This window comes from Phoxinus phoxinus, assembly GCF_949152265.1.
Source record: "Phoxinus phoxinus genome assembly, chromosome: 3".
Taxonomy (NCBI): Eukaryota; Metazoa; Chordata; class Actinopteri; order Cypriniformes; family Leuciscidae; genus Phoxinus; species Phoxinus phoxinus.
The window spans coordinates 36,076,669-36,102,370 of record NC_136878.1 but is presented as its reverse complement, the minus strand read 5'-3'; the positions used below and the strand labels follow the sequence as shown (position 1 = coordinate 36,102,370).

The 25,702-nt window shown below is 43.7% G+C and overlaps 1 protein-coding gene across 1 annotated transcript in view; it reads right to left on the bottom strand.

Moving 5' to 3' along the window:
• LOC306995272 (transmembrane protein 272-like) overlaps positions 1 to 25,702 on the bottom strand; it is a 67,033-nt gene that overhangs the window by 12,561 nt on the left and 28,770 nt on the right. The window contains exons 2-4 of the mRNA XM_079606738.1: positions 4,899 to 4,982; positions 635 to 685; positions 341 to 547 (exon numbers count right to left, since the gene is read on the bottom strand). Coding sequence (XP_079462864.1) covers positions 341 to 547; positions 635 to 685; positions 4,899 to 4,962 — 322 coding nt within the window. The 5' untranslated portion in view covers positions 4,963 to 4,982. The remainder of the gene's footprint in view (positions 1 to 340; positions 548 to 634; positions 686 to 4,898; positions 4,983 to 25,702) is intronic.

The window sequence follows — 25,702 nt, the reverse complement described above, 5'->3', positions numbered from 1 at the left end:
AATATATTTGTATGTATTTTGTATATGTGCATGTAATTTATGTATGTGCAATTTTCAGTTTTTTATCGGTTTTAATTATTTGTTCACATCAAAATATCATAATAATAATATTAAAAAAACAACAACAGAGCAATACTTTATTGTGATTTCAATCATAACATTATTTGGCAATCTCTAAAAAACAAATGATTTTTTATCGACTAATCAAAGCCAATATTCACTTGCATATCGTCTTGAATAGTAACTTTTTTGTACCCTGTACACTGATGTGAAATTCAGATTATGCAGCTATTACAACTCTATTTTTGAACCAATTTAATAAAAAAACATTACATCTTACCAGCGATGAACCAGCAAAAGAGGAAAAGGGACACCAGTGAATTCCAGGCAGTGCAGAGACTACTCAGAGGAGTTTGAGTGCCATCTTCTGGCTCCTGAGTGCATGGAAGGCAGGACAGCAGACCGAGGAGCAATGCAAACACACCTGACACCAGCAGATAAATGGGAATATAGGGCTGCTTTGGACAGTCTTGCAGATGTATTGCACCTGTGAAAAAGAAGGGAGATGATAGGCTTTTTTTATATGCCCAAAATTAACTAATGTTTATAAAGACCTGGAATAATAAATACATACCAATTGATACCTGAGCGATGGGCAGGACAGTCACAAAGAGTTTGGAGATTACTGTGAAACAATTAAATCAGTTAATTAAATGTTTTTTTTCACACACTTCTCAGTTTTATAATGAGTTACTCTAGAGATACTCTCGTACTGCGTAGGAACTACGCTTTGGGGAAAATCCTTTTCCACGAGAATACTGAAGCCAAAAATTTTCCTTAATTTTGTATAAATGTAAAACGCGTTGCCGCATCATACAGACCTAGGCGAGACAGCTCGCGCGCCGATTGGCTGCTATGCTGGCAACTGCTTAAGCCTATCGAGCGAGACCATGAGTGACGTCACACCAAATTAGGGCGCTTTGCGCCCTCCCGCGTCACGTCCCACCGAAACGGGCGTGGCTTGGGGCTATAAATTGCGCTCGCAGGCTTAACTCTGTGATTTTTAATTCTTCAGCGAAGACATCACATCGCTGGATCCGAGGAGAAGCCGCGCCGTCGACAAAGCAACTCAGTGGGACGAGTCGAGAAGCTGCTGGCCACGCCGCCTTCACTGCCTTGCCAGCTGCGCTATCCGGCGCCCATATCCTTTTAAGAAACCTCAGTGTGTGCTCGCCGGAGCGACACACACTCCATCTAAAAGAGCAAAGCGTCTTTTTAAAGATGGAATCCTGCGTCTTGTGCAGAGCCACACTCAGCGACTGGGACCGCCATTTTCTCTGCGTTTCCTGCCTGGGTGAACAACACGCTTCTCTTGCTCTCGCGGACGGTGGCTGCCCACACTGCAAGCTTTTGCCATTAGCGACTCTGAGGACTCGCTTGGCATCATTTCAAGAGCCCGTCTTCACCGCTGTTGTGCCGCGCCGTAAAAAGCGCCGTGCTCAGCGAAACCCTCCCCCAGCCGCCAAAGCTCGCCGGTGCGCACGCGAGCTGCGTCACCGGCTTCATCTCTGTCGATTCCCGACGGACAACGGACGCAGCCTGCCGGCGTTTCTGTCGTCGAGGAGGATGAGGTCGACGCTATGCTGAGGGAAGGAGATTCCTGCTCTCTCCTGGCGTCAGGCAGTGAGGATTGGGCGAGCTCCGTGGATCTCGCGCCTCCTGCCCTCTCGTCTACGGGAAAGAGAGCGAGCATCGAGGCGGAGCTGATTCGCGTGCTCACTCTGGCCACGGCGAGCCTTGGCCTCGAGTGGGTGTCGCCCGAACAGCCCGCCCACAACCGACTGGACGGCTACTTCCTGCCCGGGGAGCGCACATCTCCTGCTTCCAAGCCGGCGCCTTTTCTTCCTGAGCTTCATGAAGAAGTCGCCAGAGCTTGGAACTCCCCGTTCTCGACCAGGACACGGTCCTCTGTTTCCCTGGCGTTCTCCACTGTCGACGACGCTAAAAACAGAGGATACCTTTCTCTACCGCCAGTCGAAGGGCCTATAGCAGCGGACTTATGCCCGCCCTCCGCTGGACGGCGTGCTAAGATGGCGCTGCCCTCTAAGGCTTGCCGCATGACGTCATCCCTGCTCCACCGCGCTTTCGCCGCTAACGGACAGGCTGCGTCAGCAGTGAACACTATGGCCACGCTACAGATCTTCCAGGCCGATCTCCTCCGCAAGCTGGATGAGAAAGGAACTGACGCGATCTGTGTGGTGGACTTAAGGAGCGCTACGGACCTCGCTCTCCGCGCTTCAAAGTCTGCAGCACAGGCCATCGGACGGAGCATCTGGCTCACGCTCTCAGACATGCCGGATGCGGAGCGCACCGCCTTCCTTGACGCGCCGCTTTCCCCTGCTGGCCTCTTCGGAACCTCGGTCAAGGTTTTCACCGACAGGTATGCTGAGGTACAGAAAGCGACGCAGGCTATGAAGCACTTCCTCCCGAAGCGCTCCAACTCTGCAGCAGGCCGTGCGAAACCGTCTGCTCAGAGCTCACAGCCTAAGCCTCCGCCCAACGCCTCCTTTCAACGCCGCCAGACTCAGAGCTCGAGACCGCGCCCTCAATCTTCCAGCCGCCGCCCCGCAACGCGTGGCCTGCGGCCGAAGATCGCGTTGAAACCAGAGGTACAGAAATCATCCTAGCACTCCTAGGAAAACGACGGTGGGTGTTTCATGTGTAGTAAGACTGCCCACTGTAATGTGCCCATCCCTACACACAAGCACAGCCCCACACACAGGGCTCGCGCATATAAAATTGACTCCGGTCGATTGTGCACTAAATGTAGTAAACGTGCCCACGACTCAGTGCCCACTTATGCTACCTCCTGCACGTTTCACGGTTTCTGTAAAAACGAAACCGGCGTGCAGGCGCTCTGCCCAGGCGAGCGATGCTATAAAGGTGGTAAATGTGCCCGCTTCCCCGCGCCCACACCCACACACAAGCATCACAGTTCCAGTGGAACTCGTTCAACCCTCCCTCTCCCGGTTAACCACTGTAGAGGGGTCGAGCGCGGACATTCTGCCCGCTGTCATCAGCACGGCCCCCGCCTCCGATGTTACGAGCATGGCGCTTACGTCACAACTCACCGAAGCCACTGTATCGCAAGCCGATCAGAGCGCGCTTTTCAGCCCCTATCAACCCGTGCAGTTGCGTGGGCGAAGCTCCCTGGAGTTTCGAAATGGGTGCTAAACATCATAAAAGAAGGCTATTCGCTGCAGCTTCGCCGACCCCCTCGCCGCCATGCGGCACGCGGCGAGACCAAGGTAGATTCGAATGTAGCACATCTACTTCGAGCCGAAATTCAGAAACTGTTGAGCAAGGGGGCGATAGAACCCTTATCTCAAGCTCAAAGCGAAGGGGGTCTTTACAGCAGATACTTCCTAGTACCCAAAAAGGACGGGGGTCTCAGACCCATACTAGATCTGTGGCAACTGAACAAAGCGCTTATGAAGCGCCAGTTCAAGATGCTCACAACCAGAAAAATCCTCGCGCATGTTCGCCAAGGAGACTGGTTTGTGTCAATAGATCTAAAGGACGTGTATTTTCAAATACAGATTGCGTCACGTCACAGGCAATTTTTGAGATTCGCCTTCGAGGGTCAGGCTTATCAGTACACAGTCCTGCCGTTCGGCTTGTCCCTGGCACCCCGTACATTTACGAAGTGCATGGACGCAGCGCTCACACCCCTCAAACTCAGGGGCGTTCGAGTGTTGAATTATTTGGACGACTGGCTCATTCTAGCCCAATCTCACACAGAGATCGTGGAGCACAGAGCCATGTTACTGAACCACCTCGACAATCTCGGTTTAACAGTGAACTGGGAAAAGAGTTAGCTATTTCCCAGTCAGACTATTTTCTTTCTGGGGATAGAACTGAACTCGCTGTCGATGACAGCACGGCTGTCACCCCAACGTACACTGGATATTCAGCGCACGGTCAGCTCTTTCCGCTGCGGCGCTGTAGCCCCTCTCAAGAGATTTCAAAAGATGCTGGGTCTCATGGCCTCAGCATCTTCAGTCCTCCAGCTGGGCCTGCTGCGCATGTGCTCAAAGAGAAAGTGCCTCACAGTGTGTGGGGCAACCGGTCATCTTCGCCTCAAGGTCGATCAAGCGTGCATCACAGCTTTGAACCCTTGGGGGTCGAAAGACTGGTACCATTCAGGTGTAAGCCTGGGGACTTATTCGAGACTGAGGGTGGTGTCTAAAAATGCGGACGAAAGTTCTCTCTGCCCGGTCAGGGCATTGAGAGCATATGTGTCACGCTCGTCTGTTTTCAGACAGACGGAGCAGCTTTTTGTTTCATTTAGTGGGCGTTCTAAGGGACTAGCCGCTTCGAAACAGAGCCTATCCAGATGGATAGTGGACGCAATAGCTCTAGCATACACTACCCGTTGGGTGTCAGGGCGCACTCCACGAGAAGCATGGCTTCATTGTGGGCCTGGTCAAGTGGGATTGCCTTGCAGGATATCTGTATAGTGTGTTATGCACTGTATGAACCCCGGCTGGCCGCCTTGGGTCTATGGTGTCGGATCCCAGCACGCACAACGTTTTACATTGTGTTCCCCAAAGCGTTACGAGAGTATCTCTCGTAAGAGAACGTACTCGGTTACTAACGTAACCTTGGTTCTCTCTAGAGTTAGTAACCGAGTACGTTTTATCTATACTTGAACAAGGTTTACGCATAATATTTGTGTTTGTATATCCTACAATGAATGCTCTAACACTTTAGCTATGTAGCTCCCTATAACTGTCAAAGCATTTTCAAAGGAGAATCACAATTAATAACATAATTTAATGAAGCATCACATCAGCATATTACACTCACACACAGAGCAACAGAGTAATTGGGAATACTTAGAACAGGTGTGCTGAGTTTGGGAGGCCTGCGGATATTCTGCAATAAGCTTCCGTCTTCCATCGTCTTTACTTCACTCTGGCCTGACAGAAAAAGACACAATAAAGATGAACAGAAATATATATATTTTTTTCTTATATTTTGCAGAGGAAACTGGGGGTAGATTTACAAAAGCGACAGTGGATATAAAAAGTCTATGAACCACTCAAGAGCTGGATTTTGTGATGTAAAAAAATTAAACTAGGGTAAATCATATCTGAACTTGTGCACGTTTGATGTAAAAATTAGGCTACAAACTTTGAAATGCCACTAAAAAACAAAGTGACAAAAAAGACCAATGTATATCTTTCATCACATGATCAAAGAATAGACTCACCAAAAAAGTGCTCAACACAGTAGAACTAACAGTCATATGATTAGCAGATCATTACAAACCAATAACCAGATCAGTATAACCAATCACAGTGAAGAAGACTTGAGTGACATTGATTTTTACTCAACTGTAAGATTTATGTATCTTTCAGTTCAGAGAGTCTCTTTTGGTTGTTGAGACCAGTGATCTCCCGGCCGTGAATAAAACTTTTTTCCTGCAAAGAGCAACTTGGGAGTCGTGTCTGGTATACTGTAAGCTGCACAGATGAGGAATATAATTAATAAAGATTCTACGCTCAGAGGAACACAGCAAGGACAGTGATAGGAAGACTATAGCGCACTCAGGCTGTAATGCTCTGACTTGGGAACAACGGGTCTAAAAGCACACCTTACGAAAAATGCTTTTTCACTACTCCCAGTATAAAGATAGATAAGATAGATATCTTTGTCGTGGAAATTCTCAATACAAATACAACCTATGTGCTTAACTAATACTTAATTGAAGGATTACTAAGCAATACTTAATATTCAGGTCTGGGCTGTGGCTGGGACATTCTAAAACATTAATCGTTCCTTGCTAAAGCCATTCTGTTGTTGATTTAGATGTATATTTTGGATCAGTGTCTTTGTTTTCCTGTTTCCTTTGTTCTATGTTCCCGTTTATTATCAGTTACCATCCATTATCTGATTAATATTAGACCACACCTGTTGGCATTTGAGTTTATCTTGTTTATAAGCTTTTCAGTTTTTTTTTTTTTTCTGTTGTTTTTTTTTTTTATGCACTGTTGCATTGTATACTCTTGTTGGATTACTGATTTTGTTTTGTTTTATTAAAGAAAAGTATATTGTTTCAACTACATCTTCATCAACCTTTGCGGGCCTGCCCGTGACAGAACACCAGGCCCATGAGAAAGAATTTGGAGATTGCTGCACTTAACATATTTCAAGAAGGAACTTTTCATGGACCAGAGGGGACTATATGGTTGTTATTGATCAAAACGTCTGAGATCAGGAGGACTATGTGGAGCAGTTTGTTAACATCTGCCACCGCGCCAAATGCGATAACCTCGCCCTTGCTCCTCGCTGGACGATGAGAAATGCTTCCTGACTCCGAAGGGAGATTCCTGCTGGACCTTAGAAGAGTGCATCAACTTCCCTCAGTGGGGTCTTCAGTTACAGTAGATGAAGCTGAAAGGGTTCCATCTCCATTATTCGCCCCGTGGGTGAATGGGTCCTCAGTTACAGTAGTTGAAGGTGTAAAGTAAATACCATCTCTATCATCCAGCCTCACCTCGCAAAAGTCACCGCAGCAGATCTAGAGTCCAGCCAGCCAACTCCCATCGCAGACGGAGAGCCTGAGCCTCTTGCGATGAAGGAGCCATAGCAAGGAATAGAATTGAATAGAATAGAGGCATTTATATAGCACTTTCATGTGTACTACTGTACACCCAAAGTGCTTTACAATCATATCAGGTACTCTCCTCAACCACCACCAGTGTGTAGCATCCACTTGGATGATGCGACGGCAGCCACAGTACAACGACGTCAGTACGCTCACCACACACCAGCTACACTGTATAGTGGAGAGAGGAAAGAGAGTGATAGAGCCTGATTATATATTTTTTATAATATAGGGTTACACTCCTTCTCTTTACGAGAAGTGCCATGGGATTTTTAATGACCATAGAGAGTCAGGACCTCGGTTTTACGTCTCATCCGAAGGACGGTGCTCTTTGATAGTATAGTGTCCCCATCACTATACGGGGCGTTAGGACCCACACAGACCACAGGGTGAGCACCCCCTACTGGCCTCACTAACACCTCTACCAGCAGCAACCTGGTTTTCTCAGGAGGTCTCCCATCCAGGTACTAACTAGGCTAAAGCCTTGTTTATACTCGCGAAGGTGCGCGCGGCAAAAATGACGTCATTGCGGTGTGGGCGGTCACGCGCGTTGGGTGCGCAAAGGCCCATTTCGCCTGGCGGTGTGCACGGCAGATTTTGTAACAGCGTGCGCGGCTCCGCATCCGAAGATGAACGACTTCGAGCCGAATCTGGCCGAGCACGACCTTCTCATCACACCAGCACCCAGTTTGCGCGTCTAAATTAGTTGCTTACATCTAAAAAATGAGCATACAATAGCATAAAAAGCCTTTTTAATGAACATAAAGGTCCATGTTTAATACTGTACACGAAAGTTAATGAAATGTTTAGCGAAATTAGAATTTTTTTAAGAGATCGTTAATTTAGTTGTATAGGCTACATACATGTTTTCCAATATAGGCTAGCCTACAAATATTTTGTTCTAATGGCACACGTAATAATCTCAGGGTTTACTGGGTTTTACATGATTATTTTTGTATTGGTGGTGGTATACTAAAATAAACATTGTCACGTGCTTATCTTTCTTCTTCTCACCGATTCCTGATGTTTTAGAGGGCAATTACTCGAGTCGCCCCCTGTCGTTTCAAAGAATAGTACAGCGGCGAGCGCGTCAAGTATAAACGCCTCGACCGTTTGGAGAGGTGCGCGCGTTGTCTGCGGAGACTCGCGCTGCGGAGCCAGGCGAAAGTATAAACAAGGCTTAAGCCCTGCTTAGCTTCAGTGGGCAACCAGTCTTGGGCTACAGGGTGATATGGCTGCTGGCTATAGATAGATATAAGGTAGGAACTGAGAACTCCATCGCCCCAGAGCCAGAGCAACTTCGTGCATGACAGTGGGATTGCTAATGGAGTACAAGGGTTTGCAAGAAAATCCCCCACACACTCCCACTACTGAGGGTGAGCTGCAGAAGGCCTCTATTAATATTTATGAGGATTTTTAATTGGACAGTTCCCTGAGTCTCCCTTCTCTGGTGCTTCTGTCTAGCCCTGAATCTTCTTCATTGTCGCTGGTTCCACAAAGTAAAGTCAAGCCTTTATTTTAGGGCTGGGGAATTAATGCGTTAATCTTTGCGATTCATTTGAGATGTTTAACACATTAATAAAAAATAACGCAATTGACGCAGCACTTTTTTTTGCCTCGTTTTAATGACTTCCTGTTAGGGCTGCTACAGTGAGTGTGCAGAACCAAGTCACCCTGTCATGATGGAAAAGGACACTCTGACTTCACCAAACCGGAACTGGACAAATACTCTGATTCATTCTGACTTCTGACCTGTAATGCTCCTGAATCATAATCATACAATGTTCGCTCGTTGGCCAGAGGAGAACTGGCCCCCAACTGAGCCTGGGTTCTCCCAAGGTTTTTTTCTCCATTCTGTCACCTGATGGAGTTTTGGTTCCTTGCCGCTTTTGCCTTACCTTCTGGCTTGCTTAGTTGGGGACATTTAATATTCAACAATATTATAGATCTGCCTTAAAGGTGGACAATGATGAAATTGTTTTTTGTATTATTTTCATGTTATCACTGTGAAGCTGCTTTGATACAATCTGTATTGTAAAAAGCGCTATATAAATAAAGGTGACTTGACTTGACTTGACAAGGATGGAGTTTTAGGAGCAATGTTTGCATTTAAAAAGTTCCCCGATGGCGCATTTGACAAAACAAAGATGCTGTGTACAATTAGCAAAGCTGAATTCAAATACCATAGAAGCTGGATGCACCGAATTTTCGGCCGCCTGAAAATTATCGTCAGAAAATGGCAATTTTGTTTTAGGCCAAAAATGAAAAAAGCCAGAAAATATAAGACGAAAATATGCCGTCTCGCCCCTCCGTGTTCGGCGATCAGGTTTCACAAGTGGGTCTTTTCCGCTCTGTGTGTGTGTGTGTGTCTGTGCGCTGCACTCTCTGCTCAATGTTCCACTCCGTGTTTGCGCTGCGCGTTAGCTGCTCTGTCATTCACGGCCCAAAAGCTCCAATCATGTACCGATCACGCACTGGAAAAGCAAAGTCCGCTCAAATAACGTAAAACTTCTCAGTAGTAGACTTCTGTTTGCAATAGCCCTACTGAGCTGGAATAGCCATGCTGGGCAACAATGGTAAAATCACCTGCTCTGATCACATGCTCTGGTAATAATAGCTTTGTAGAACTATACTTTATTTTGATAATTAGTAAAAAAAAAATAATCTGTTAAATCTGAGTATGTTGCATAGAACTGAATGAAGAATAATATATTGATATATTGAAGTTTAATATTATTTGAATATAGGGCTATTTTCTGTTCCTTTTTTTCTGTGTTTAATTTAATTAGGTGATTCTACATTTAAAGGACAAGTTCGGTATTTTACACTTAAAGCCCTGTTTTCAGATAGTTTCTGATGAAATAGAACGGTTAAGATTGAAATTTGGACACATGCTGCTGGCCCAAGAATTTTCGGTTTCTGTGGCAGCACCCCTCCACCTCCACAATGGCTGCATAGGTGCACTGGAACAATCCTTCCTAAAACGCATTAAACTTTCGTTTACAAAGACGTGAAACTCACTGAGTGGTCAGGGGTGTTCACTGATATGTTCACACAAAAATCGCTTGCAAAAAATGCTTTCCAACAGGTGTTTTACAATTCGTTGTAAAACTATGGACCTATTTTTCCAAACGCCACACACCTGTACATTCTTCCGTTGAGAGCTTGAATAATAGACACTCAAACCCAGTTGGAGGTGGCAGAGTAATACCGTACCTCACAGCACATCCAATACAAGTCAATGGAGTTGGACAAAATCTACGATAAAACCTGCTGGAAAGCATCTTTTGCAGCGATTTTAGTCAACATAGAGCATATCAGTCAACACCCCTGACCACTCGGTGAGTTTCACCATAATGACGCATGTATGACGTAGGATGTAGGAGTATCGGAAGTTTAGACACCCCTCACGGTTCAAACAAACAGGGCTGGGTAACAAACTCAAGCTCCTCCGACATTACTCTTTAAAAAATGTAGTTTTAGACTTCTAATTCGTGACTGGTGGTGTTTTGTTTTGTTTTGCTCTATCCTCTGTAGACTTCAAATATGATTGACAGTTAGCATACAGTTTGGATTGGCGGTTTGGTTCTGTTCTGGGCAAGAACTCCATGTGCATCTATGCAGCCTAGCATTGATAAGAGCAGGGAGAGCAGTATTAATAACCCCACTTAGGGTAAACAGAACAGAACCAGAGCTTTAAGTGGGCCGGTACGTGCCGGTACTCAGTACCGCCACTTCCAAATATAGCTCTTGAGCGTACCGCCACCTCTACGTGCGCCCAGAACGTGCTTTTAGCGTACCGGTACGCTCATTTGCACTGTTTTAATCCTTTGGCTGCGTTGCCGCTTTTCAGAGCGCCCTTCACAATGCACGCTTCCTAATTCGTCCCACCGAGAGCAGAGACTACATTACCCATACACCCTTGAGTTTTACAAGTGAAAAGCGCATGCGTCGCTTTTGCCGCTGTCAGTGACAACTTAACGTGGTCCGGAGAGGGTGTGTGAACCGCGCAACCATAGCTGCTCGGTTAAAATACAAATACAATGAACACTTAATATTCTCTCCTGGCTTCAGACTCTGAGTAGTAAAAGAACAAGGTCAGAATCAGAGGACTCGCTGGCTGACACCCCACCAAGCCAGAATGATATCGCTGCAGGTCAGACGCAAGCTAATGAAAGCAGCACTTGTGCTGCGGTCGATGAGGTTTTCACAAGTGGCAACGAGGAGATTGACAACACTTCTACCGATGACAACAGCCGCGTTAGCGAGCATGAGTGGCCAGAATGTTGGTCCCAAGCACAAGTCCAGTATTTCTCCACAAATTACAAGTGGCTGATGAGCAGAAATCAATAGTCAAGTTTGTGCTCGCGTTGACATGCAGCAAGGGCAGAGAGTGTCGCAGGAGTGGAGTGGGTGCTTAATCTCGTCTTTTGGAGGGACAAGGCTGCACAACAAAACTCACTACGAAAAAGAAAATAAAAGAGCACAGAGACTCAATTTATCACAAGAAAGCAGTTGAAATAAAAGAGAAGGCAACACAAAATACAATGCAAAAACACATTGAAGATATGAGAAAGGCTGACTACGTTTCAACTTGCTATGTGTTTAGAACAGTTTATAAGATTGGCAAGCATGGGCGTCCCTTTACAGACATGCCAATAGATGTCCAGTTGCAAGTCTTAAATGGTTTTGCACTCTAATCACTTATGTGCAAATATACTGGATCACATTTTAGCTGAAATTAAAAAGAAGGTAGTCAATGACAGTGATGAATGAAAGAAAATTGTGTGTGCTCATTGATGAATCCACTACAATAAGTGGAAAGTCTATGCTTGTCGTGTGCCTGCGGTCAGCTATTTCCAGTAAAAAGCCAGACACCATTTTTTTTTAACTGATTGAGCTGCAGGGGACCACAACAAAGGATATCACTGAAGCACTGTTAGGATGTCTTTATGATAATGGCTTTGACCCTCACTACCTACAGAAACATTTGTTGGCATTTGCTTGTGATGGAGCCTCAGTGATGCTTGGGAGAAAAGCAGGAGTTGCTGCACAGCTTTGTTCCAAATTCCCTTACCTGTTTGTCTGCCATTGTTCTAATCACAGACTGGAACTGGCAGTTTGTGATGTTTTGAAGGAGGTAGGAGGAATCAACCACTTTAAAATATTTTTAGATCAGCTTTACTCCTTCTACCATGCATCCCCAAAAAAACAAAGGGAGTTAACCGAGAGTGCTCACAATGTTGGACAGCGTCTCCTTGTGATAGGCCATGTTTTATCAGTGCATTGGGTTGCTTTAAGTGAGAGAACAGTGAAAGCAGTATGGGAGAACTACCAAGCTCTGCGGGTACACTTTACAAGTGCTGCTGCTGATACCAGCAGGGACTCTAGAGAGAGAGCAAAATACAAAGGACTCAATGATGTTCTCACTTCTGTTTCTTTTGTGGTCAATCTTGGCAATCTATGACGCTCTCACAGAACTCAGTGACCTCTCAAGAATGCTTTGGATCAAGCTGACAGGCAGCTGGACCGACAAATCCGGGTGTTTGAGTCAATGGTATCCACACCTGGTCCGTACACACAAACTACCATTGAAGCTGAAAAGAAGAAAATCTTCAGAAATGTATGCCTGCATGAAAATCACAGGGTTATAAAAATCAACCCTGGGCAATTTTTCCGTAGCCTGGCTGAAAATGTTAAGTGCAGGATGACTCCAACAACTTCCTCACATGTCAGTAGAACCTCATCTGAAAAGACAGATAGTGACCTCTTCTCAGACATCAAGGTCCTCCAGTCTGACTCCTGGCCTGCATCTCTAGATATTCAATATGGGGATGCAGCGGTCAGACGTTTATGTCAGAGATTCAGAGTTGGGGAGAGGGAAAGTGTCCTAGGATTTAGGGAGTATAAAGACCTTAAAGGATTAGTTCACTTTTAAAAAAAACTTTTGCTGATAATTTAATCACCCCCATGTCATCCAAGATGTCCATGTCTTTCTTTCTTCAGTCGAAAAGAAATTAAGGTTTTTGATGAAAACATTTCTCCATATAATGTACTTCACTGGGGACCAAATGGTTCAAGGTCCAAATGCCAGTGTCAGTGCCGCTTCAAATGGCTTTAAACTATACCAGACGATGAATAAGGGTATTATCTATCGAAACGTTCGGTCATTTAACCTGTTAGCCTTCAGCGCCATTTTTGAAAAATCCCCAGAAATTGCATTCTGAACCTAAAACAGATTCAGTTAATTGACCCTTTGTCCTAAAAGCACAAGCATGATCTCATTTGAAAGCTGACACCTGGCACTTTATTGGAAATGTAGAATGAATTATTGTCATAATGAAAAAAAAATTATGAATAGCTTCAAAGTTGTGTAAGTTATTAGAAATTTATTTTTATGAAACATCTTCATGAAAATTAAATTGAAGTTGGCCCGTCAGCACTCTAGAAATGCACTCCAGCTAAAGACACATGTCTGACCATGTTATATTTAAAATTTGAAGGTGATAAGTCTAAAACTCTGTATTTTGTTAAATGTTTTTCAAGATCATCTCAAATGACTTTATTTTGAATTGACTCTAAAATGCAAACTTGTGTTTATTGTCATCTATTAGCATCTATTCAGTCTATTGTCTCTATTTTTTGTGGTGCAAACGAGCCCCATTCAGTGTCAGTCTCTCCTGCTCACATTTACACCTTTCCAGCCGGCTTATGGCCATAAATATGCTTTTCCCTTGTCTCCATTATAATGGCTAACGATCTGGCTATTCACGCCGTTTCACCCCCTAATTTCTTTCATAGTTCTCACCTTTCACATTTATAACTGTATCAAATGCCTTTCTTAAATAAATAAATATTTCAGTAAGCATTCCGATTTAGAAAAAAATCATAAAAAATAACAGCTAGATGGCAGGTGCAACTAGAGAGCTAGCTAGCATGTTAGCTTAGCACACCATCAATACACGACAATTTATGAGATTAAAACTGTTTTTGTGCTCCAAACTTACTTTAAAGCGCAAGTCGAGTGTTTTAAATAATCTTCTATGAGCTTATTTGGCTTCAGAAAAGAAAATCAGACAGAAAATAAATGAGTTTATGTTATTCTGCACTATTGTAAAGTCTATATAGATTAGCATTACATTATACATATAATCTATTATTATAAAAATACCTGACATGGCTCGAAGAACACAGGTAAATCAAATATCATTGCAATCATGTTTATTGTCTTCAAAACATCTTTATCTGCATGTTACAACGATCTCTGAAAGCTAGCTGTGTTTATGTAAGTGACGTCCTGGAAGGTCACATGGTATGGCTCTTCTTCATGTGCAGTGCATCCGTATATGGATTATTCTGTGTATCTCTGGCGCCCTCAGTCTTCTGTATGGTTTGAAAACACAGTACATCAGAGTATCCAGCGCGCATATGATTACATGGACGCATTTTCATATAAATTCAATAAATATTATTCCTGTCTATTGACATCTGATGTAAACCTATGAGAATATATCAATATTTCTCCAAATCTGTAAATTTTTGAGCCAAAAGCCCTGAGGAACGTTGTTTTGTCACGCGTTCTCATGACAACACCACCGGAGTTTTTTTTATGAATGGACGCGCTGATGCTCATAATTCACATTAAAGGTATCGACTCATTTTTTCATTACATAAATCCTGACACAAATTAAGACATAACTGTCACTATAAGTTTCTCAGAATACAATAGTGGTCAAATACTGAAACGTGAGACTTATATATTTTTAATGATGTATAGTTTGTCAAGGTAATAACATTAAATCTGATAGTAACTTTGAACTATTTAAAAAAAAAACCGCTTCAGAGCGTCCTCGCTCTGGTGAAGGCTAACAGGTTAAAAAATAAATAAAAAAGTTTAAGTTTTATAACCACAAATGCTCGCCTTGCTCTGTTCTGTGATGCGCGTTCGTGACGTCACGTAATACGCAATTACTTTGAAAAGGTCACGCTTCACGAGTCAGTGTTTACAAATGCGGTTTGGTCCACCGTGCTTTATTAAGTCCAGAGTCAACGCAGTCGTCTACCAGGACATTTTAGAACACTTCATGCTTCCTTCAGCAGAAAAGCTTTATGGTGATGCTGCCTTCATTTTCCAGCAGGACTTGGCACCTGCCCACACTGCCAAAAGAACCAAAAACCTGGTTCAATGGTTGGTTGGTTCAATGACCATGGGATTACTGTGCTTGATTGACCAGCAAACTCGCCTGACCTGAACCCCATATATAATCTATGGCGCATTGCAAGAGAAAGATGAGAGACATGAGACCGAACAATGCAGAAGAGCTGAAGGCCGCTATTGAAGCATCCTGGTCTTCCATAACACCTCAGCAGTGCCACAGGCTGATAGCATCTATGCCACGCCCAGGGATAAAAGTGAAAAAAAAATCCTGAGCCTGAACTTGCCTGGGGCCTGGAGCTGCTGCTACACAGACTGACTTATCTTCAAATGGCACCATTTATTTTCAAGTATTACGGCTATATGTTAATGGCATGTTTTTATAAAGGCCAGTATAACTGATATTAATATAATACTGATTAAACATTTATTAGGCTTAATAAAAAACTACTTTTATTTTTAAGTGAACTTAAAACAATCCTCACTTAAACCCATAATAAATGTCATATTTCCCTGTACCAGTCTTGTCTAACAGGTATGAAAATATACAGAAATTGAACAAGGTTATAAAACAGTCAGCACTGCATCAATTATAAATGAAATGTAGATTAATCCTTATTAAAGCTACAAGCGTTCTTATGTCAAGAGCTGTTAGTAATTTTCTCTGTTCCCTTTGTTCTTTGGTTAACTTTACTGACAGAGAGAATTAGTACTGTCTCTTTAAGATCTGCCGCTGCTGACAATCTCACGCATCTCATTCTCGCACTACTCTTTACTTCCATTTAAGTTAACTCACTTAAGACTGTTCTTGTGAGGATACTTGAGTATTATTGTTCGTTCAAGCGCGAAAGAGAACTCGATACTGGCGCGCGTCTTTCTGTGCGTCCTGTGTGTGTGATTCGTTTTCATGGTAGACCAACACAGAATGTTTTTTTAGCACAACACAAACATAATTTTGAAAAGTGGCTGTCCCCATAGGAAATTACGCCCGTGGGTAGGACAGATTTCACCGACAACGCTAACGTGACGGATGGATCTCAATCACACTGTGTTGCCAGGCTTGCATCAGGCGGGTGCCCTGCTCTGCTTCTGATAGGCTTGTAACGTTAGTTAGAGCTGCGTTCCACTCATATGATTGGTAGGTGAAATCAATTGACTCGAAAATATTAAACTTTTTTTTTATTCCGGCACGGTGCCGGAATACTTCAAGCCCTGCACGCCGCATTGAGGCAGTAATTCATGCAAAAGGGGCCCAAACCAAGTACATATGCATGATTATACTTTTCAGAGGGCCAACATTTCTGTATTTTAAATCCTTTTTTTTTTTTTTTTATGTAATATTCAAAAAAATAATAATCTGAGATTTTGAATTTGGGGTTTTCATAAGCTGTAAGCCATAATCATCAAAATTATATTTAAAAAAAGGCATGAAATCTCACTTTGCATGTAATGAATTACTGAAATAAATAAACTTTTGCACGATATTCACATTTTTCCAGTTTCACCTGTATATGAATACAGTGGTAGGCGTCGTATTCCCATTCCTATAGAAAAAAAAAATGTAATACGAATTTGTGTTCTACACAATTACTTCTTGTTTGCTTCAGTCTTGTTATAATCAGATTCAGTGCGTTCTTCATCTTCAATGCACATAGCCAATATGATCGCATTAGCCTAGCAAGAGCATTTGAATGAAAACGACTAGATAAGCCCAAGCAACACAGATAGCATTAGCAACAACCATGTTGCCAATACCCTGATAGCTTTTAGCAATGAGCATTAAAAAGGAACTTCGCTTAGCTTCGTGAAGACTTTCAGAGATGAATGAAGAGTGAATCATATCGAGTCCTGTGTCAAAAATGCAGCGATGTGAGCAGCAATGCAGACTGAGGTCATTTCCAAATCAGGCAGTTTATGATCAATGCAGCGAATCTCACATTCAAGTTCACAAACTAATTAAATTGAGGTGAAATCCTTGTGGGGAACGAAAACCCAGCTAACCTCTCCCACTTCCTCTACCCAAGCCAACCAGCCCTTCGCCTTGCCTACGCTGGCTCCCTCCAGTCCCTTGTCTTCGCCTCTGTTGACTCTACCCTACAAGTCGAATCCGCCTAAGGTCTTTCGGTTAATAACTCTGCCTTGTAAAGTAGAGTCCCTGGATTCGGCTCGGGCCGCCGAGCTCTTAACTTCACCTCGGCCCGTCAACCAGTTGGCTTCACCTTGGCTTCTCGTCCCTCCAGCTTCACCTTGGTCAGATGTTGCTCTGCCTGCGCCACAGACTTCCGGGACATCAGCTGCACTTCATCTCTCTACCCCTTTGGTTCCGTCTGGCTCTGCCTTCCCTCCGGCTTTGTCCTTGGTTGCACCGTCTCCGCCTCAGTCCACCGGCATCTTGGCTCCAACTTGGCTTCTTATCCTGAACCTAAGGTGTCGTCTGGTCTCACCATCTCCTCAGCTGTGCCTGGGTCTTCAGTTCTCCAGGCTCCACCGTTGGCTGTCAGACTGCTAACTCCGCCCTGGCTCCGATGGTGGTCTTATGCTCCTCCATGGGGGTCATAAGTCCTGCTGTGGTGGTCTTCAGCTTCTCCGTGGGGATCTTCAGTCCGGCTGTGGTGGTCCTCTGCTCCACCATGGAAGTTATCTGCTTCTTTACACTCCTGAACTTTAATTTAAACTTTTTATTTACGGCACTAGGTGTTGCCTTCTTGAGGGGGTGTGGAGTGGGTGAGTTGTCACGCTCAGTCATAGTTTTAGTTTCATTATCAAGGATTTTTAGTTTGCTTCATTTTGCTTTCCTGTTTCCTTTGTTCTATGTTCCTGTTTGTCATTAGTTACCATGGTTATTCATCATATGATTAACGTCTCTGGTTACAACTGTAACCCTTGTTCCCTGAGAAAGGGAACGAGACACTGCGTCGGTGACGACACTATGGGAACGCCCTTCAGCGTAGCGCGTCTGAATTCATGAATGAAACTAGTCCAATCCTATTGGCGTTGCGTGATGACGTAGCGTGTGACGGCATAAGCGGATGTGTACAAAGTCACGCCGGCAAACAGCAGAGTTAGCTTTTGCTATGAACCAAGTCGCTCCAGGCGGGGTGAGGTCGTGGCGAACCGACGCAGTGTCTCGAGGGAACTCGAACTGCGTCGGTGATGACACTATGGGAACGAGATACCCGCTATGCCACAACGAAACCCACCTGTCCCAGTGTGAAGCTGTCTCCAGGCACAACTAGGACGAGCGGGAAGCCCTCTCTTGGGGGACCTGAAGCACACCAGCAACTGGTCTGCCTTCCTCCACTGTGAAGCCCTCTGAACATAAATGCTCAGTGCTCTGACAGGGCAGAGCAGATGAAGTATTCCATCCTCTGCTGTCACATGAGGTGGGGGATGAAACGCCTGCAGAACCATAGACCTTGCCATATTGGCCGGCACCTTAGTGACGTAGCCCAAACTGCGGTGCAGGATGGCCTTGACTCTCCCAGGAGCAAACTCCAGGCACTGAGGAGATTCCGAGAGTGCCTGGAGATCTCTTACCCTCTTAAGAGAGAAAGGCCATCTTGAGAGTCAGGTTCTTGGCCTCAGCCGACTCCAGGGGTTTCGAAGGGGGCCTCAGCCAACCCTTTGAGGACCACTGCCAGATCCCAGGTGGGAACCCTGGTGCGAGTCACAGGTCTCATCCTCCAGGTGCTACGGAGGAAGCGTACGACCAGCTGATGCCTTCCCAGAGACCCATCACTCAGAGGAGCGTTGACAGCCGCAATGGCAGCCACATACACCTTGAGTGTGGACGGGGTAAGCCCAGCAGAGAAGCAGTCTTGGAGAAACTCCAGTACTGAAGTGACCGGGCAGTTAATGGTCCAATTCACACTCTCTGCACCAAATGGAAAATACATTCCACTTCAGGCCGTACAATTTCCTCGTGGAAGGAGCTCTGGAACTCAAGTTATAAGCATGAGCCCCGTCTGATTGGTCGTGGCGGCGGTGTTGCAACAATCTATAGAGATACTCTTAATGTTACTCAGAAAACAGGCCACAGGTTTAATTCGTTTGAAGTACTTGTGCTAAATGTTACGCTCCTAGATGTAAGAAAGAAATCCCTATTATCTCTAGCCTTGGCTACTGTATATAGACCGCCAGGGCCTTACGCTGATTTCCTAAAAGAGTTTGCAGATTTTCTCTCAGATCTATTGGTCAATGTCGATAAGGCAATAATTGTTGGAGATTTCAACATACACGTTGATAACACAAATGATGCGTTAGGGGCTGCGTTTACAGATTTATTAAACTCCTTTGGGGTCAAGCAAAACGTTAGTGGTCCCACTCATCGTCTTAATCATACTCTAGATTTAATTATATCATATGGAACCGATCCAACCGATATAGATATTATACCGCAAAGTGATGATGTCACTGATCATTACATGGTAACTTGCATACTACGTACGGCTGAAATGTGTCATGTTGCGCCGCGTTCTCGACCAGGCAGAACAATCCTTCCAACTACTATAGATAGATTCTTGAATAGCTTACCTGATCTATCTCAGCTTCTCAGTGAACCCAAACAAACAGATGAGCTAGAGGAAATGACTAGCAGTATGAGCACCATTTTCTCTAGTACATTAGAAATTGTTGCACCAATTAGATTAAAAAAGGTTAGAGAGAAAACTAAAGCACCATGGTACAACAGTGCTACGCATGTTATCAAGAGAGAAACTCGTAACTTAGAGCGCAAATGGAAACAAACAAATTTAGAGGTCTTTAGAATCGCGTGGAAAGACAGTATGTCACGTTATAAAAAGGCTCTAAAAGCAGCCAGGGCTGAGGATCTACGCAAACTAATAGGAAATAACCAAAACAATCCAAGGTTTTTATTTAACACCGTGGCTAGATTAACAAATAAACAGACATCACCTGAACAAAATGTTCCGTTACATTTTAATAGTAATGATTTCATGAATTTCTTCACTGAGAAAATAGAAAGCATCAGAAACACAATTGTAAATGTACAATCTTTGACAGCGTCTTATGATTCAGCCTCAATTATCGCCCTTCAAGAACAACTACAGCGCTTTACAACTATAGGACAGGAAGAGCTAAATAAACTTATCACTGCATCTAAAACAACAACATGTTTATTAGATCCAATACCCACTAAACTACTGAAAGAAGTGTTACCTGTAGTGGAAGAGCCTCTTTTCAATATTATTAACTCGTCTCTATCTTTAGGACATGTTCCAAAAACATTCAAGCTGGCAGTTATAAAACCTCTTATTAAGAAACCACAATTAGATCCAAATAACCTAGCAAATTACAGACCCATTTCAAATCTTCCATTTATGTCTAAAATACTAGAAAAAGTTGTGTCCGCTCAACTGTGCTCTTTCTTGCAAGAAAACGATATCTATGAAAAGTTTCAGTCTGGATTCAGGCCACATCATAGCACAGAAACTGCGCTGGTTAAAATTACAAATGATTTACTTTTAGCTTCTGACCAAGGCTGTATCTCAATACTAGTTTTACTCGATCTTAGTGCTGCGTTTGACACTATAGATCATAAAATACTCTTAGATCGACTTCAAAATTACACTGGTGATCAGGGACAGGCATTAAGCTGGTTTAGATCGTACCTATCAGACAGTTACCATTTTGTCCATTTAAATGGGGAAAAATCAAAGATAACGTCAGTAAATTATGGAGTGCCGCAGGGATCTGTATTAGGCCCCCTGCTATTCTCAATTTATATGCTGCCACTTGGTAATATTATAAGAAAACATGGAATAAGTTTCCACTGTTATGCTGATGACACTCAATTATATATTTCATCAAGACCAGATGATAACACTAAATTATCTAAAATGACAGAGTGTGTTAAAGATATAAAATATTGGATGACGTGTAATTTTCTTCTATTAAATTCAGATAAAACGGAGGTATTACTGATTGGTCCAAAAAACTGCCCACAAAACCTCTTACAATACAACCTTAATATAGATGGACGTCCTGTTACTTTATCCTCTACAGTAAAAGACCTGGGTGTTATATTAGACCGCAACTTGTCTTTTGAAAATCATATTTCAAATGTCACAAGAACAGCCTTTTTCCACCTTAGAAACATTGCTAAGCTACGTAATATGCTATCAGTTTCTGATGCAGAAAAGTTAGTTCATGCATTCATGACCTCGAGACTAGATTACTGTAATGCTTTATTAGCTGGTTGTCCTGCATCCTCCGTAAACAAGCTACAGTTAGTCCAAAATGCAGCTGCTAGAGTTCTTACTAGGTCAAGAAAATATGATCATATAACACCAATTTTATCATCTCTACACTGGTTACCTATTAAGTTCCGTATCAATTACAAAGTATTGTTACTGACCTATAAAGCCCTAAATGGTTTAGCTACTGTGTATTTAAGAGATCTTCTATCGCCATATAATCCATCGCGCTCTTTAAGATCGCTAAATTCGAGGCTTCTGGTCGTACCTAGGATATCTAAGTCCACTAAAGGAGGGAGGGCGTTTTCACATCTAGCTCCTAAACTCTGGAATAGCCTTCCTGATATTGTCCGAGGTTCAGACTCGCTCTCCCAGTTTAAAACTAGATTAAAGACGCATCTCTTTAGCCAAGCATTCACATGATGCATCTCATACCTTTTATACTACAGTTAAATCAGATCAAATGCATTCATATTATGAACAGCAGCTACGCTAATTATTTCCCATCTGCCTTTTTTGTTGTTATCTCGGGACGCCTGTCCCGAGATAACTCAAATAGAGTTCGTCAGCTCCAGTTATGTATCCAGCCTCTCATGGAGACTTCAGATGCCCCAACGCCTGTGATGAGACGACTCGACGCCTGTGAAGAGACGACCCAACGCCGGCGATATGTTATGCCCTAAATTTTATGATTAACTAACTGTATTTTTGTATGTATATTTTTGAAATGCATTTTCTGTAAAGCTGCTTTGAAACAATATGTATTGTGAAAAGCGCTATACAAATAAACTTGAATTGAATTGAATTGAATTGAACTGAGAATAGTCTCAACCACTCCCGCTGATAGGCCGGCTTCTAGGTACTGTGCACCCTCAGGGGCCAGACCCACAGTTTCCACAGCTCGGGCCGAGGGTGGAGAACTAAGCCCCCTGCCTGGGACAGCAGGTCCCTCCTCAGAGGGATCTGCCATGGCGGGCCTGCCAGGAGTGATATGATGTCTGAGAACCATACTCGGGCTGGCCACAACGGGGCTACTAATAGTAGGCTAACCCCGTCTCGACGGACCCTTTCCAGAACTCCCGGGAGCAGAGCGATTGGGGGAAAGAAATACAGATGTAGCCTCGGCCACGTCTGTACCATGGCATCCAACCCCAGTGGGGCTGGATGCGTGAGGGAGAACCACAGTGGACAGTGTGTCGTCTCTCGAGACGCAAAAAGGTCCACTTCCACTGGGCCGAACCTCTCGCATATTAACTCCACCGTCTCAGGGTGGAGTCTCCATTCCCTGGGCCTCAGCCCCTGCCTCGACAGCATGTCTGCTCCCTGGTTCTGGTCCCCCGGGACAAAAATCGCCTTGAGAGACGACAGTCTCCGCTGGGACCACAAGAGGATCTGGTGCGCCAGTCTGCACAGAGGGCGCGACCTCAGACCCCCCTGCCGGTTTAAATAGGACACCACTGACGTATTGTCAGTTCTCACGAGAACGCTGGACGCTGCTGCCATGAGACCCAACACTCTCTGGAAGTGTTTCACTGTGATGGTGTGGCCCAGCTTCACCCTGGTTAGTGTGGTCAATATGGATTCGATACGTGCAGGAGACATTTGACAAACCAATCCTCGGATTGGATCTGACTCCCGATGATTAGAATAGTGAGCATCTTGAACCTGAACCTCCTCAGAGACCGGTTCAAGTGCCTTAGATCTAAAATTTGACGAAACCCTCCATCCTCCTTGGGAACCATGAAGTACCGGCTGTAGAACCCGGACTCCCTGACTGGTGGGGGAACATGCTCTATGGCCCCTTTTTCCAGCAGCGAGTGAACTTCCTGTTCTAACACCAGACCCTGATCTGGGTGCACTGAAGTCCAGACCACCCCATTGAATTTTGGTGGGCGGACCTGGAACTGCAGTCTGTACCCAATTTCTACAGTGCGCAGGACCAATGGAGAAATATTTGCAAGGTTTTGCCATGCCTCAGCAAAATTCGCCAAGGGAACCCTTCCTCGGGGCTGGTAAACCGGTGTTTTGTGCAAGTCCTTGACGGCATCCTGAAGCAGAGGATGCCCTCGGAGGTCTCATAGTAGTTAGGACCTCTTTCCCTTTGCCTTCTTGGCCTGGAGGACGGTCCTCAGATCCACCCTCTCAGGAGGCTGTGGGTGAGAGCGCTGTCTAGCATCCCAAGCACTTTGATCGGCGAGGGAGATATTGCTTGAAGGCTTCGCTCTGTTTTTTAGTCTCTTGAAATCTGTCGACGACTGCATTAACGGCGTCACCAAACAGACCAGTGGTACAAACGGGCGCGTCAAGGAGGAAGGCCCTGTCCTTTTCCTTAATGCCTGATCAATTAAGCCACAGATGCCTCTCCGTGGCTACCAGTGCTGACATGAAGCGGCCGATGGCACGGGCCGTCTCCTTGGTAACACAGAGAGACAAATCTGTGGCTTTGCGAAACTCAGCGATATCATCAACAGTGGGACCCTCGCCCTGGTCTATCTCTCTTAACAGGTCGGCCTGGTACACCTGCAAAATGGCCATAATACTGTGTTCTAAATTAACGCATTTTGTCAAGTGGATTTAATATCACTGCATAGGGACCCTGTTGATTGGAATGCAGCTCCAGTCTCTTCTTTTGTCATTGACGAATAAGCTTTTTAAAAGTGTAAACAAAATTGAATGGAGATATAATTAATTTTGAAACCATTTATTTATTTATTTTTTACCAAGTGTTAATTAGATTATGTGGTTTTTGCAACCAATTAACAGTGCTTTTGTAATTTTTTACAAGATGGAAAAAATTGGTCACCAAAAAAGTCATTCGGTTTAACCATAAATATATTTCAAATTATTAATTTGCAGACACAGTAATTATTCATGAAAAAAAAAATCTGATTTGACAATGATGTTGTAGCGACAATGACATCCGGCCAGCTGCTTGTCAAATTAGTGAATCGTGATTCTCGCAAACACTTCATTCATTGTCTGAACAGACGAGAGCTTTGTCTCTTTCTCCCATTCCAACACACACACACACACTTCGACACACGTAACATGACACCAACATTCCTCCCACCAAGAGACACACGTAACCGGACACCCACTGTCTTCCACAAAGAAGCGCACACACACACACACACCAAGAGACTTTTCCAAAGGGAATCATATTTAAGACTTTACCACATGTATATGATATTTTTCTGTGTCGCCATTTCTGTGTCACGACCGATTTGGGAATTTGAAGTTTTGAGTATATTTACTGTATATTACAGTAATATCTTCTGTATATGACCATATTATGGTGATCCTGGGGTCGAGATGATGGGGCCCTTGAATATTGTTGCCCAGGGTACAACAAAGTGTTAATCTGGCCCTGAACACAAGTCACTATTCTCTGTCACCTCTAAAGTAATCAGCCTGGTTTTCTTTACATTAGAGTCATTCCTTGACAATTCTACGGAGCCCCCAAAGGGACGTCGTGGTGGAAAAAATTTGGGATGGGAGAAAAAAATATTTTTCAAATCTTGTGCGTTCCCTCGCTAAGATATTTGCTTTTCCCTCACAAAAACGGTTGTGAGCTCGGACAGACACTTCCGGTTTAATGTCCTGCTTGCAGTGTTTCAGACAGCTCCGTACGTTAACAATGGACCGTTTCATAGTTTTTGAACTTTGACTCAAATATAAAGAAATGCAGTCAGTGAGTGTTTAACTCAAGGAGTTCAGTAAAGTCGGCAATATATTCACATTCGAACTTCCCGGATCAATATTCATGAGCTAAACGTTGTTAAAACACAAATTACACCCATTTTCAATCATAGTAACGCAGACAACGAGCAACAACCCAATTTTCCCTTTAAAATGAGCTTTATAATCTAAATTGGTCTCCAAGCAGGCGGCTGAGAGACAAGTCGGAATAAGAGACTGTCTGCAAAGTGCAAAACCCTTTTGCACTATATTATGAAAATATTCAATAACTTCACTGTGACACACTGTACTGTCACCAAATTCAGTTCACACATCACTGCTCTCCTGCTGGTTATACTAATACTACACTTAATTTGATAACAAATCATTTTATTATGAATTATATATTATGAAACACAATCAATAACTTATTCAATAACTTTACAATGTTATACAGTGTGATGCTTTCAAATTCAGTAAGCAATTATCCCGCAAAAGCTATGGTTGTAACTAGTAGCCTGTTAGTTGCCCTACTTATTTTTATGTGCTATTACTTGCCAAATTAAGTGTTGTATAACCAGCAGGAGAGCTGCTGTGTAAACTGATGTGTAAACTGAATTTGGTGTGTTACAGTGAAGTTATTAAATATTTTTCATAGTGTAAAGATATTATCAAACTAAGAGTTGTAGTATGACTAGTAGGAGACCATTGATGTGTAAACTAAATTTGGTGACACTACAGTGTGTAACATTGAAGTTGACTAATTAATGTTTTTTGGGGTTTTGCACTTGTCTCTCAGCCGCCTGTTCATAGAGATCAATTTATATTATAAAGCTTGTTTTAAGAAAAATTTGGTTGAAGCTCGTTGTATACGTTACTATGATTGGAAATAGGTGTCATTGTGTTTTAACAATGTTTAGCTCACAAGTTATTGATCTGGGAATTTCGAATCTGTGAATATATTGCTAACTTTACTAAACT